Source organism: Moschus berezovskii, chromosome 9, assembly GCF_049115385.1.
Source record: "Moschus berezovskii isolate FMDL1 chromosome 9, NW_MosBer_1.0, whole genome shotgun sequence".
NCBI classification, from domain to species: domain Eukaryota; kingdom Metazoa; phylum Chordata; class Mammalia; order Artiodactyla; family Moschidae; genus Moschus; species Moschus berezovskii.
In genome coordinates, this window is record NC_142468.1 from 69,134,643 (window position 1) to 69,150,332 (window position 15,690).

At 41.3% G+C, this 15,690-nt stretch overlaps 1 protein-coding gene across 5 annotated transcripts in view; it reads right to left on the minus strand.

Annotated features, from left to right (window-relative positions):
* EIF2AK4 (eukaryotic translation initiation factor 2 alpha kinase 4) overlaps window positions 1-15,690 on the minus strand; it is a 110,537-nt gene that overhangs the window by 59,777 nt on the left and 35,070 nt on the right. For all 5 annotated transcript variants that reach the window (XR_016038235.1, XM_055436986.2, XM_055436990.2 and 2 more), the window contains 3 exons: window positions 10,258-10,373; window positions 7,042-7,199; window positions 5,342-5,877 (listed from right to left, as the gene is read on the minus strand). Coding sequence is in view for 4 of the 5 variants with exons in the window: in XM_055436986.2 (XP_055292961.2) it covers window positions 5,342-5,877; window positions 7,042-7,199; window positions 10,258-10,373 (810 nt within the window). In the remaining variant the exon portion in view is untranslated. The remainder of the gene's footprint in view (window positions 1-5,341; window positions 5,878-7,041; window positions 7,200-10,257; window positions 10,374-15,690) is intronic.

Genomic DNA, 15,690 nt, shown 5'->3' on the forward strand with positions numbered 1-15,690 from the left:
TCACTGTTCTAACTAATCCAATAAGCTGCTTGGCTTTCATAACAATGACCCAAGTAGCACTGCTTGGTAGCACGTGGCCCTAATTATAAAAAGGTATTTAAAACAATCAATCATCATTGTGAATTATGGACTTAAATTTATACCTATGAAGTGGTGACAGCAACTACCATAAAAGGTAATATTTAATTTTCTCATGGCACAGTACTGAAAAGTAAAGCACTCCTAATTTCATACTTTGAGAGGGAAGAAAAGATTGCAATAAAAGCATGTAAAAGATACTGTATTGTCCCCTAAATTAAAAATTAACTTTAATTACATCAGTATGTCAAGGTTGTATATTGTCACCCTGCTTATTTAACTTATATTCAGAGTACATCATGAGGAACGCTGGGCTGGAAGAAGCACAAGCTGGAATCAAGATTGCCAGGAGAAGTATCAATAACCTCAGATATGCAGATGACACCATCCTTATGGCAGAAAGTGAAGAGGAACTCAAAAGCCTCTTGATGAAAGTGAAAGAGGAGAGTGAAAAAGTTGGCTTGAAGCTCGACATTCAGAAAACTAAGATCATGGCATCTGGTCCCATCACTTCATGGGAAATAGATGGGGAAACAGTGTCAGACTTTATTTTTGGGGGCTCCAAAATCACTGCGGATGCTGATTGCAGCCATGAAATTAAAAGACGCTTACTCTTTGGAAGGACCAACCTAGATAGCACATTAAAAAGCAGAGACATTACTTTGCCAACAAAGGTCCATCTAGTCAAGGCTATGGTTTTTCCAGTGGTCATGTATGGATGTGAGAGTTGGACTGTGAAGAAAGCTGATCACTGAAGAATTGATGCTTTTGAACTGTGGTGTTGGAGAAGACTCTTGAGAGTCCCGTGGACTGCAAGGAGATCCAACCAGTCCATTCTAAAGGAGATCAGTCCTGGGTGTTCACTGGAAGGACTGATGCTAAAGCTGAAACTCCAATACTTTGGCCACCTCATGGGACGAGTTGACTCACTGGAAAAGACTCTGATGCTGGGAGGGATTGGGGGCGGGAGGAGAAGGGGACGACAGAGAATGAGATGGCTGGATGGCATCACCGACTCAATGGACATGAGTTTCAGTGAACTCCGGGAGTTGGTGATGGACAGGGAAACCTGGCGTGCTGTGATTCATGGGGTCGCAAAGAGTCGGACACGACTGAGCGACTGAACAGAACTGAACATATGAATACTTTCTCCTTGCAAATATTAAAACATTACTGATAAGGATAAAGTCTTGGACAACCATTCAAACAAAAGATATAGTTTTAATTTGTGAACACAGTTTAAAAAAATGACATCATCCTCTACGTATTTTTCATCAACTGCTTTCTTCATTTGACTACATAAAGGGTTTTGCACCCAATTTTACTGAGGTGAGGGTGTATCCCCACACCAAGAAGCAATTTCCCAATACCAGTTGGGTGTTATACAGCTCAACTCAATTCTGACACTATCTGCCTAGAGACAGTATCAGATCCCAGAGGTTAGCGGCTCAGTCTAATGAGACTTTCCTCCCTACCCTGACTTGAGACACCGATAACAAGTCCATGTTGTCACCTGTGCTTCTGACCAGTGGGCAACCGATGGAATGGATATTCCAATGACCTCCTCCTTGGGTTCAATTAACTTGCTAGAGCAGCTCACAGAACTCAGAAACATTTTACTTACTAGTTTATCAGCTTAATGTAAAAGGCTGTATAACTCAGGAACAGTCAGCTGGAAGACATGCAGAGGGCAAGGTATGTGGGAAGGGGGCTTGGAACTTCCTTGCCCTCTCTGGGCCACCACCCACCCATCACCTCCGTGTGTTCACCAACTTGGAAGCTCTCTGAATCCTGTCTTTTTGGTTTTTAATGAAGGCATCACTAGGCATGAACAATTAAACTACTGGCCATTGGTGATCCATTCAACCTCTAGCCCCTCCCCTCTCCACAGAGGCTGGGGGTAGGACTGAAACTTTCAAACCCTAAATCAAGTGGTTGGTTCTTCTGGCAACCAGTCCCCATCCTTAGTGCTTTCCATCCTTAGGTGTCTTGTGTTATTTGCTATTATCCCTGTCTTTTGGAGAAAAAGACTCAGAGTAGGGAGTTTAAGTCACTCAACCAGTGAGTGATAAAGGTAGAATATGAACTGAGCTGTCTGGCTTCAACTCTGGGCTCTATCCTATCACAGAGACTAATGTGAAACAAAACCTTTCTTCAAAGGATGTTCACCAATAAGTAAAAATGCAATTACAAATGAAATGCTGCTACGCTTGTCTGGGAATGATTTTTTTGTTGTTGTTGTTAACTGGGGTTAGACAGCAAAGGTAGTAAAACAATATTGTACATCTGCTTCTTAAATAAGCGATCTATCAAACCACTCTAGGAAGACAGAGAAATATATGACTCAATCTAAAGGACAACCATATTATTAACAGAATAAGAAATGGTGCTGATCTCAAGTTCAAACCTCACAGAACACAGAACTGTTCTCTAAGAGGAGAACTACGAAAGTTTTGGCTACTGAGTCCTTCATTTTACTATTAAATATGAAAGATATGTTCTACTTAAGTTTCCCAGTGTTGTTTGTTTATATTACTAACCTTTACTAAATTATTCTTGACAAAGGAAGAAGGGCAGAAAGCTAAAGGTGACATTCTGAAGGAGGAAATGAATCTTTCCATCAGTGGTTCTATCCCCATTTTCCCTCTGATGTCATTTTAGTCAACTTCATCATCAGGGTGCTTTTATAAATAGTTAAAAAAAGTTCTACTGCATTAAAGAGAAATCATAAAAGATTTCTTTAGAAATTTTATTTTATTTTTTTTTTATTGGAGGCTAATTACTTTACAATAATATATTGGCTGGTTTTGCCATACATTGACATGAATCCACCCCAGGTGTACATATGTTCCCCCTCCTGAACCCCCCTCCCACCTCCCTCCTCCCCACATCCTCCAGCCCCGAGCATCCTGTATCCTCCGTCAAACCTGGACTGGTGATTCATTTCACATATGATAATATATATGCTTCAATGCCATTCTCCCAAATCATCCCACCTTCACCCTCTCCCACAGAGTCCCAAAGACTGTTCTATACACCTATGTCTCTTTTGCTGTCTCGTATACAGGGTTAAGGTTACCATCTTTCTAAATTCCATATATATGCGTTAGTATACTGTACTGATGTTTTTCTTTCTGGCTTACTTCACTCTGTATTATAGGCTCCAATTTCATCCACCTCATTAGAACTGATTCAAATGCATTCTTTTTGATGGCTGAAAAATACTCCATTGTGTATATGTACCAAAGCTTTCTTATCCATTTGTCTGCAGATGGACATCTAGGTTTCTTTAGAAATTTTAGATGTTTATATACTTTGAGAGAACACAGCATCAAGAATCGTTAGCCCCTTTCTACAACTTTGTGTACTGCATCTCTTCTATTTCTTAATTAAATTATAGGTGATCTACAATGTTGTGCCAATCTCTGCTACATAGCAAAGTAATTCAGTTTCACACACACATACATCTTTTTAAAAATTATTCTTTTCCACTATGGTTTATCCTAGGAGATTAGATATTGTTCCCTGTGCTAAACAGTAGGACCTTGGTTTTATCCATTCTATACATAATAGTTTGCATCTACCAACCCTAAACTCCCACTCCATCCCTGACCCTGGCTATCACCGTCTGATCTCACAGTCTGTGAGGCACATCTACTTCTATTTTGGTATACATAAACTATCTATTTAAATATAAGTGCAGCTACTTTCACTTCTGTAATGGGTAAGAACAACTGAGTGACAGGAAATAGTAATATTATAGGCCAAATGGCAGCTGGAATAGATGGGAACAGAAGAAATGTAAAGGGTAAAAGAAGTGTAGGGAGTGATGAAGTGAGTAAAAGTGAATGGTTGGGGAAAAAAAAAAGGTGGGAAATATGATAGTGTCAGAAAGGGAAGAAACCGTCCAGGTTCACTTCTGCAGGACCAGGGGAATGTCTAGAAAAACGCAGACTAAGGGATCTTATTTTATAGAGAAACTGAGAGAACCGAGGTGTAGCTTAGACAGAGGCAAGCAAAATAAGGAATCACTGAATTGAAGGACCTGGCCAAACACTTTTGGCCAGAGGAAAACCTCAGTAAGTATCTAAGTAAGTATCTCAAAGTAGATAAAACAGACAGATTAGAGGTATGGTTTTAAAAGATACAAACTACTATATATAAAACAGATAAACAACAGATTTGCAACAGATAAGCAACAAGGATGTACTGTATACCCCAGGGAATTATAGCCATTGTCTTGTAATAACCTACCATGGAGTATAATCTGCAAACATCCTGAATTACTCTGCTGTAGACCTGAAACTGGGCTTCCCTTGTGGCTCAGTTGGTAAAGAATCTGCCTGCAATATTGGAGATCTGGGTTCGATTCCTGGGTCGGGAAGATCTGCTGGAGAAGGGATAGGCTACCCACTACAGTATTCTTGAGCTTCCCTGGTGGCTCAGCTGGTAAAGAATCTGCCTGCAATACAGGAGGCCTGGGTTCGATCCCTGGGTTTGGAAGATCCCCTGGAAAAGGGAAAGGCTACTGACTCCAGTATTCTGGCCTGGAGAATTCCATGGATTGTATAGTCCATGGGGTCACAAAGAGTCAGACACAACTGAGTGACTTTCACTCACCATACCTGAAATTAACACAACACTGTAAATCAACTATATCTGAATTAAAAAAAAAACAACAACATTTGGCTCTGTAATTAAATCTGTAACTGTAATTTACAGATGTTGAGACTCCTCTGACTAGGGCAAGGAAGTCATTTGTTTTCTATAACTTGGCTGAATGGGACACTGCTAATGAGCGACTGAACTGAACTGAACTGAATGAAGACGAATGGTTAAGAAAAACCAGGAGCAGAGTCGTACTCCTAAAGCTGTTTTCTAAATGGGAGGTGTCGTCTTTGACCCCTTATGAACCAGCAGTAAAAGTGGCCCTTACCATTCAGAATACCTGGGGCATTTCTCCCCCTAGCAGCAGTCCCTACTGACTTCTTAGCATATACCAGGCAGTCCCCAAAAAGTAGTTTGAAAGTCTATCATTAAGCCCAAGTGAATTTAGAAGAATGTAGGAGTTATGAGAACAATAAACCTAAGTGAGAAAATAGAACATATGTGGCTGGGAAAGGGCTGGGAGAACAAAGAAGTAAGTTGAAACCTGTTCTTCACTCTTCAGATTATACACATGACTTAAATATTAAGCACATTCAAGCACAATCAAAAGTAAAGGAGTAAAATGCAGTTAGAGAAAAATCTCAATGATACTCACTTCTTTAGAAAATCTTGAAAATCAGCTGGTAAGTCACTAGGGATGGTCACGGGATACTCTTCACACTCTTGTCCTTGGCTGAGGGAGAGCAGCAGAAGGCCGAGATGCCAAATATCCCCTTTCTTCCCGGTTTTATAAGGTAGGGCACTGTCACTGAAACGAACCCGGGTCTGCTCAAACACATCCTCCTTGCAAATGTCTGCCAGGCGCTTAGAAATGCTGTAGTCCGTAATCTTGACGGTGCCCTCTGCATCCACCAGGACATTCGATGCGCTCAGAACTTTGTGTACTACAGAATTGCTGTGCAAGTAATCGAGGCCTGACAAGAGCTGAGCTGCATATGTGCGAAGCTGATGTACCGGGACGGGGCCTGAGTGGCCCAGGTGAGCTGCAAGGGAGATCCCATTCGTGTGCTCCACTAAAATATCCACCACGATGGAATCGTCTTGCTCTTTGAGGTTCATCGCAAAGTAGCGTACTATGTTTGGATGGCTCAGTTTCACCAGTGAGCTGAATTCCGTTTCTGCCCCTTGAATCTGGAATGCAAAAAAAACAATAAGATGATGATAGCTGGGCTGGTCAGCATTTACTAGTGTTTCACCGCAAAAGTGAAATATTTGAATAGAAAATGTACTTTCGACAGCAAGGAGAAGGAACATGCCCTGAACTGAGTCCTCCCCTAAACCACATGGTCAATTTGCTGCTGCTGCTGGTGAGTCGCTTCAGTCGTGTCCGACTCTGTGCGATCCCATAGACGGCAGCCCACCAGGCTTCCCTGTCCCTGGGATTCTCCAGGCAAGAACAGTGGAGTGGGTTGCCATTTCCTTCTCCAATGCATGAAAGTGAAAAGTGAAAGTGAAGTCGCTCAGTCGTTTGACTCTTAGCGACCCCATGGACTGCAGCCCACCAGGCTCCTCAATCCATGGGATTTTCCAGGCAAGAGTACTGGAGTGGGGTGCCATTGCCTTCTCTGATGGTCAACTTACTAGTTCTTAAAGATGGACAAGTTTCAAAAGCAGCTTCTTTTGCAATATGGCCACCAGAAAAAAGAAACATTAATTTTAAAATAAGTTTTCCTGATTATAAAGATTCACTGTCAAAATTTTAATAGGTATTAATACAAAAGAAAAATCCCACAATTTATCTTTATGGTCACCACTCAAAGACAACTGTTATGACTTTAGTGTATTTACTTTCAGTTTTTCTTTTTGTGATAAATACATATTTCCAAACACGATGCTTCACCTGTTTTATAACCTCTTTATTTATTATGTAGCACTGCAATATTAAATGTTCTCCTTAAGCTAAGTATTATGAATCAATTATACAATTCTCCAGTCCCCTAAAATGCAGTTGTGAATATTTCAAGAGACTGAGAAAATGCAAATGATTGCAAATAGCACAGTTATGAAGTACTCTTTCGTCCCTGTTGGAGAGAGCGAGCTATTAATGGAATAATAAGAGCAAAGAAAGGAGGTTGAGAAGCAGTTGCAAGAGTTTGGACCACGCTCTGAAAGTTCTGAAAGAGGTAGCAGGGTCGGGGAACACTTATGATCCTCCACCATCCCCTCTGGTTGAACAGATCTCATCACATTCTGGGTCTTTTTTGCTGGCCAGTCAAATGCTGAGTTAATTTGTTTTGTCATTACCTTAAACTCCAGGTTAGTCCTTTTGCTCAGTGAGCCATCTTGGATGCCTACCTGCTTTTTGCACTTATCAATCTTCTCTTTTTCTTGACTGGTAAGGAATGGACCCATTTTTTTGTGCCATTGAAGGACCCACTCATACAACAAGACAAAGCTGCCAGTAGCTGTTTCCAAAGCATTGTAAACTAATTTTCCAAGCTGCTCATCACTGCCTGCACATTGAAAGGAAATATAATTAAGTATCGCTGGCACATTTTCTGTGGGCATTAAAAAATAAAAACAGGGAATAGTCATTTGTTCAACAATGGATACCATGTACTATGAAAAATGTGATTTCATGTAATACATGCTCTTTTGTAACCAATTTTTGGTGTTTTAACAATATACTCTGAACTTTAAAATATTAAACTTTACAAAGGGACAATATTCAACAGTGAGACCTTAATATCAGATCAATGTTTTCTTCCACTAGCTGGTATTCATAATGTCATTTTCATAACCACCTCTGACAACTGTGCCTGCTAGTGTGGTAGCGTAACCTTCATATAGCTAAATACCAGCTAAAATTGACAGAAAGAGTTTGGAACCAGGAATGCTCCATCAATGGATTAGCGTGCATAGTGAAAACAGGCTTTAGTAACTCAGAAATGTGAATACATCAATGATCTTCTAACACAAAATCTGACACCCTCTTCTAAACACAAAAACACCCTCAGTAAATACAAAGTGGCCAATGGCTTTGAGGGAAGGAACAAGTCATGATAGTTTAAATTTGAAGTGCTTGAGAGAGACACTATGCTTGGGAGAGCTAAATTTTTGTAATGCCCCAAAATTTTTTACAAAAATCTAAATTTTTATTAAAGACTGTAATATAAAATCACCAAAAAATTGGAAGTGGAGAAAAATATCACCCACAATATCACCAATTTGTCTTTCTCTTCTAGAACCTTCTACTTTCCCCCTAATTTACCAAATTGTAGCATATATAACAGGGTTTCTCACCCTCGACACTACTGACATTTGGGACCAGAAAACCCTTTGCTGAAGGGGGTTGTCTTGTGTACTGTAAGATGTTTAGCAGCAGGCCTCCCCTCTATCCATGAGATGCCGGTAGCACCCCGACCCTAGTGTTAATCATCAAAATATCCAAATGTCAACTAATCACCCCAAATGAAAACAACTGATCTATTCTTTTTCTTTTACTATATAAATAATAGTTTTCCATGATGTTACATTATCTTCATAATGCAAAGTAAAGTAACCTGTATACATAACACAAAGTAGTTTTCACAAAAATAATCTAGAGAAATGTGGCTGAACTAACTCACTGAGAGAGGCAGTGTTCCTTCACAGATATGCTGACAATTTAAGAGATTTTTAATTTTAATTGAGATGATCTGTTATACTAGTTATAAATAATTCTGGACATTCTTAGCTAAGGGAAAATAAAAATAAAAACCCCTAGTGTTTGAAAACCTGTCAACCAAAGAAAGCAACCTGTGGAATGTCGGATCTATGCAGCACATGTTGGAGATACAGGGTAGTAAATATTAACGGGATGGAAGGTGATGTGATGCACCCAAAGCCTAATTAAATTTGTGAATTATGTGGCACAATGTTTTGCAATATATATATCCCCAGCTGGGACTAAGTGGGTATTTCATAATTGCTGGCTGCATTTTTTTTGTATTATAATTCTATTATTGCCACCCAACTTTTGTCACTTCTGTGTTGTGGGGATAATAAAAAGGACAAAAGAACACACTGAAACAAGGCTGAAGGAAAATGTTACCATAAGAGCTCAGACTGATACTCCACTGTGTGACCATTTATATAGAAGCCTCTCCAGTGCTTTAATATTAATATATAGGGAATAATATCTGGGGAAATTCTTGATTCCCTCTAGTTCCAACAGCTTTAAATTGAAAAGCAAATGTTAATTAGCTGATCCTTCACAAAAACATTTCTTCAAAAATCAGGACCCATTTTAAAAATTAAACCCATTGTGAGAAAACAAAATAAATAATTTACTTGGTGGTTTTACACTAAAAAAAGTTCAGATTGCAAATGTGTCTCCTAACGAGGGTATTAACAAAGGTGAATTTGTCTAATGAGTACCAAGGAGACGAGGAGGTCATGGTAAGGTAATACACAGTTGGATTGATTTGCCTTCCTGATTTCCCCAGACCATTAAAAGTAGTGAGATTTATGTTGCCAATTCATGAGTCAGAAATGTGTTAGAGTCAAGGACAGCCTCAAGACCAAAGCAAATCATCTCTACCAAGGTCTTAAACCTTCCCAAATGGCAGCTGTGTCTGAAGAGGGCAGGCTCTGTGTATATGCAGAATCCTGCATGGTCCATGCCGCCTCCATCAGCCAAGGTTACGTGTTCAGATCATGGACTCTTCAGATGCTTGGTTTCTTTTCCCTCTACCTGTTGCCCTCTCCCTGGCAATTTCCCTTTCTGTGCACATCTCCTCAAAGAGGAAGGGAAAAAAGATACCTTTAAAGGAAAGCAAACTTGCTTTAGGTAATTTAGCTGCCTATTAGCTCTGCGAAGAATACTCATGGGATTAGAAATGAAACTTAATTGTCAAATTCACCATATGCAAGTGATCCCTACACCAATTAGTGGCTGTATCTGTATGACTGATAAAAGATGATGTAATTTAGAGCAAATGAAGTAGACATGGAAAACTTGATTTTAATATAAACAATTCAAATAAATTTTTGAACGAGATTTACTACAAGTAGCCATCTGCTAAATAAGATGGCTAAACTGCTAAATAAAACACATAGAAAATAAAGTGAATTTCCTGGTCTGGTACAGGATGCCAAGCAAGAAAATGCTAAGCTGGTGGAGAGCAAATTAAGAAAATGAGACTTAACCCTCAAAGATCACAGGCATTAGAACTCATTTTGCTATACATATTTCTTCAGTAACAGATGTACATGATGCAAAATTCCAGATTCATAATATTTCAACCAATTTGGTTTTGAAAATTTTGGCTAATTCTAACGATGACAAATTTTGTCTTTCTGCTAACAATATTTCCAACAGCCTGAGGTTTTATTTCCATCTTACAGAAGTGGAAAGCTGAGTGACTTCTCCTTTTGGTTATCAGGAACGGGAGCTAGAATGACTGTCAGCTTACAGAGTTTTCCTGCAAGCACGCTGGTCTAGACGACGTAGTGTCTATTCTCCCCTGTTCCTTCATGATTAACTTGCATAATTAGAATAATTTAAACGAGTTTAGCCAGTTTACTCACCAATACATTTCCCTTTGTGCACCATGAGCTGATCAGGACTACCCACAGAGAAATACAGGATTCCACAAGAGCCAGGAGAATCTTCGCTACTACACATAGAATACTGACGTTCTCGCCTTAAAAATAAATTTGGACAATGATTTTTTTTTATTTAAGATTAACACAGGAAATTTGTGCTCCTCCATTTTCTTCTGCTTACTAGTCAATTCGCTGTCCAACAGCAGTCTCTGATGGGAACTGAGCTGAAGGTGCTAATGGGAAAGATGTCCAACCCCCCATTCGCCATGGAGTCTTCCCCACATGAACTCTACAAACCCTGTTCCAGATGGGCGCTGCCCTGTATGGTAGCCACACATGGCTACTTAAATTCAATCACAACTAAATTAAATTAAAAATTCAGTTCTTCAACTTGAGCGGGCACAGTTACGTACAAGGATTCCTCATTATATCGTGCTCCACTTTACTGAACTTCACAGGTACCATGGCGGCTTTTTTTATCTTTAACAAATTGAAGGTTTGTGTCAACCTTGTGTTAATAAGCAAGTCTATCAGCACCATTTTTCCAATAGCATTTCCTCACTTCATGTGTCTGTGTCATACTTTTGTAATTCTTGCAATAGTTAAAACTTATTCATTATTATTATGTATTTGTTGTGATCTGTGCTCAGTTACTACTATGACTCACTGAAGGCTCAGATGTTTAGCATTTTTTTAGTAATATTTTAAAATTAAGGTATGTAAACTGTTTTTTTTTTTTAAAGATACAGTGCTATCGCACGCTTAACAGACTCCAGCATAGTGTAAGCATGACTTATATGCACTGGGAATCCAAACATTCAAGTGACTCACTATACAGTGATACTCATTTCATTGTGGTGGTCTGCTCCTGCAACATCTCTGAGGTATGTCGGTACTCAACAGCCCTAAGTGACTAGTGGCTACCACAGTGGGCAGCACTGATCGAGAACATTTCCATCATCACATTTCTATGGAAGTGATTTACCTCAAGTCCATTTTGACCCCACATCCTGAGTACACGCACATCTGGAGAAAGCTGCAAAACTGGGGCTTAAGAGCACTACAAATTCCTAGTCACTAACTGGGTCTCCAAATAGAAAAAGGAGTACCTCAAGGCTGTATATTGTCACCCTGCTTATTTAACTGATATCATGAGTACATCTCAAGAGTACATCATGAGCTGGGCTGGAAGAAGCACAAGCTGGAATCAAGACTGCCAGGAGAAGTATCAATAACCTCAGATATGCAGATGACACCACCCTTATGGCAGAAAGTGAAGAGGAACTAAAAAGCCTCTTGATGAAAGTGAAAGAGGAGAGTGAAAAGGTTGGCTTGAAGCTCAACATTCAGGAAACTAAGATCATGGCATCTGGTTCCATCAGTTCAGTTCAGTTCAGTTCAGTTGCTCAGTCGTATCTGACTCTTTGCGACCCCATGAACCACAGCACGCCAGGCCTCCTTGTCCATCACCAACTCCCGGAGTTCACTCATCAAGTCGGTGATGCCATCCAGCCATCTCATTCTCTGTCGTCCCCGCCTCCTCCTACCCCCAATCCCTCCTAGCATCAGATTATTTCCAGTGAGTCAACACGTCACATGAGGTGGCCAAAGTATTGGAGTTTCAGCTTTAGCATAAGTCTTTCCAAGGAACACCCAGGATTGATCTCCTTTAGAATGGACTGGTTGGATTTCCTTGCAGTCCAAGGGACTCTCAAGAGTCTTCACCACATTTCAAAAGCATCAATTCTTCGGCGATCAGCTTTCTTCACAGTCCCATCACTTCATGGCAAATAGATGGGGAAACAGTGGCTGACTTTTTTTTGGGGGGGGCTCCAAAATCACTGCAGATGGTGACTGCAGCCATGAAATTAAAAGATGCTTACTCCTTGAAAGGAAAGTTATGACCAACCTAGCAAGCATATCAAAAAGCAGAGACATTACTTTGCCAACAAAGGTCGGTCTAGTCAAGGCTATGGTTTTTCCAGTGGTCATGTATGGATGTGAGAGTTGGACTATAAAGAAAGCTGAGTGCCGAAGAATTGATGCTTTTGAACTGGGGTGGTGGAGAAGACTCTTGAGAGTCCCTTGGACTGCAAGGAGATCCAACCAGTCCATCCTAAAGGAGATCAGTCCTGGGTGTTCACTGGCAGGACTGATGCTGAAGCTGAAACTCCAATACTTTGGCCACCTCATGGGAAGAGTTGATTCATTGGAAAAGACCCTGATGCTGGGAGGGTTTGGGGGCAGGAGGAGAAGGGGACGACAGAGAATGAGATGGCTGATGGCATCACTGACTCGATGGACATGAGTTTGGGTAAACTCTGGGAGTTGGTGATGGACAGGGAGGCTTGGCGTGCTGCGATTCATGGGGTTGCAAAGAGTCGGACACGACTGAGTGACTGAACTGAGCTAGGCCCCACACTATATAATGCCCAACCCCCCACACTCAAAGCCTAATCCTTCTTTCTCTCTTTCCCTTTTTTTCTGAGTGGAAAGCCAGATTACAACACAAAAATTACAACTAAATTAGGAGAGCTCTGCAGGGATGAGGCAAGGAAGAGTACCCTTGATGGTCAGGATTGGACACTTGTTAGAAATGCTATGATCAGGCACAGATCTCTAGGAAGCAGTCCTCTCACTGTGAGTGTGATCCTGACCTCCACTTTCACTGAGAACATGAAGCAATGAGCAGTGAACCCCACACTTTCTGCAGGTCCGCCTAGAAAGTTACTTGGCACCTGAGCCATTTTTTTTTTTCTCAGACTCAGAGGAAGGAAAGCTACCCTGTCCTCACTTCCATCCCTGAAGTCTCTTCTGGGACCCTGGTCCATTGGTTAGTCCCTCTCTTCTTTATGTTCAATCTATCCCTCTCCATTGGCTTCTTATCTTCAGCCCATAAATCTCTCCCATGTCCAGTCTCCTTTCCCTCAATCTCTTGCACTATCTTGTTTTTCATTTTCAAACTTCTACACTTACTGTCTCCATGACTGTCCCTTCCATTTACTCTTCATGCTACTGCAAAGTCAATGAAACTGCCACCTACCCCTACTCATTCTCAATTGGATTTTTCTCCTGGGCTCTTTTTTTGGTTGGTGGCACAGTCATCCATTCTGTCTCACTAGTCAAAATGTACACGTCTCTCTGAGCTCCTAGATCTCCTGCAACTATCTGATTCCTAAGTATGAGCCTCTCTTCTCCAATTTCCCTGCCTTGTTCAGGTCATCACCAAATTTCCCCTGGACACAAAAGATACCCCATTATTAATTGGTCTTGCCACTTTCAATTCCCTCCCCTAACACCTTCCCACACTGCTGAGAAAACCTATTACGATTTGGGTCTCTTGCACTACATGTGTGTCCACAAATTCTTAAGGCCAGGGAATGATTAAGGACATAGACAGTGAAGTTGCTCAACAAAGGCAAAAGTGCATCCGTGAAAAGCTGGGCCAAGGGGCCACGTACTTGAGAATCAAGCCTTTAAGCTCTTTCTGCTAGAAAGGTCAGGGGTTTTCTGTTCTCTTTCTCTTGTTTTACACAGTGGAAACCCTCCATTACATAAAGCCTTACCAGCTTTGATGTATCCCACACAAAAAAGAAAAGCTGAGCTGCCCTGGTTAAAGAGACTGCAGACCCTGCCAGGGCCATAAAGACAGCCTCTCCCTTTCTATCATCCTTCCTGCCTCCCTCCCTCTATCAGATGTTTACTGAGCACCTACCCCGTCCCAGGCAGGCACTGTGCCAGGCCCTGAAAAAAACAGACGCAAGAACCCCATACTTTCACAAAAGGAGAAGACAATTAAAAAGCAAACAAATGAGTATGAAGTTTAGCTAGCAGTAACTGCTATGGAGAAATTTAATAAAGCAGGAAATTGGAGAACAAGTAGCTAAGGTGTGGGGTACTCAGGGAAGGCATCGGAGATCACGTGTGAGGGGAGAATTGCGTGATGAGGAGTCGGCCACGCAGAGTAAACTGAAGGAGAGCATTGCAGGTAGAATAACTGGGGGAGGCCATGAGATGGGAAGGAGCTCGGTGTGCGCGAAGGACTGGATGAGGAGCGTGGCCACCGTGCAGAGGGTGAGGGAGAGGGAGAGTGGTATGACACGAGAGGCATGAGCTGTTCCTCTACTGTTCGCCCCCACTCTCCGTTCTCCATGGCAGCCTGGAAGAACTTCACTCAGCATGGATCAGATGATACCTCAAACAGCTTCTCAGTACACCTGAACTCCTGATTCAACCAACAAAGACCTCACTTGTGATCTGCCCTTGCTGCCCCCTTGAACCACTGTCTCCACAACTGGTCATTCTAGCCATACTGCCCTGGTTGATGAGCTCTGGGCAGGACCAGCCTAGGTCAGCTTGGGGTCTTCTATACCGGCTGTTCTTTTCAGCTGAGCAGGTGGCTCCTTCCCTTCATCCAGATACAGTATATGTGCTCCTCAGTTTAAAGCCCACTGTCCTTTAGTCACTCAGGAACCAGTCCTTGGACTTTTTCCTCCAAACACCCTATCTAAAGTAACAATTCAGTCTTTCTTCAAGACAGCCAATTAAATTCTCTGCAGAGCACTAGTCTTTATCTGTCAACTTCTGGTTTGTTTGTGGACAGTGTCTTCCGACGAGAATACAAGCTCTGTGAAAACAGAGTCCATCTTGATCTTATTTACTGAATCCCTAGGACTCAGAACAGTGTCTGGCTTTTAGCAAGTAAGTCCTTACCAAGTATCTCGTTCTAGATTGTATTGCTTTTAGTCACAGCCACGTCGAATACTGACTGCTGACAATGTTCATGACAAGGTCATGTCTACTAACTCTACCGAACGTATCTTCTAGTTGAAAGAATAAAATGGAACACTCTGCTCATTTCCTTTGGCTTTCCATTTAAAGACTAGTGAATAGCAGGGAAGAAAAAGAATAAAGAGTATGTATGAGATACTTCAGTATTATCAAGGACTTTTTATTTCTTAACCAAAGAATTATGTAAACTATAAGAAAGATTCATTCTTTTCTAGTCTGTAGGTGATATAGTGCCAGAGCTCCATACAGGTTTGTACAACAATCTTGGCAAACAATACATGAAAATGACTTCATGGATGCTTGTGGAAATGTCATTCTACCCAAGAAATACTAATGTCCCTTTATAAGTGCTACATAAAAATCTGTTCTACCTGGGTCAAGGAAACAGAGAATTTCCCATCCTTCCTTGAATAAACTTGCTAATAATTCAGTTCAGTTCAAATCATTCGCTCAGTTGCGTCCGACTCTTTGCGACCCCATGAATCCATCACCAACTTCCGGAGTTCACTCAAATTCAAGTCCATTGAGTCGGTGATGCCATCCAGCCATCTCATTCTCTATCATCCCCGTCTCCTCCCACCCCTAATCACTCCCAGCACTTTTCCAGTGAGTCAACTCGTCGCA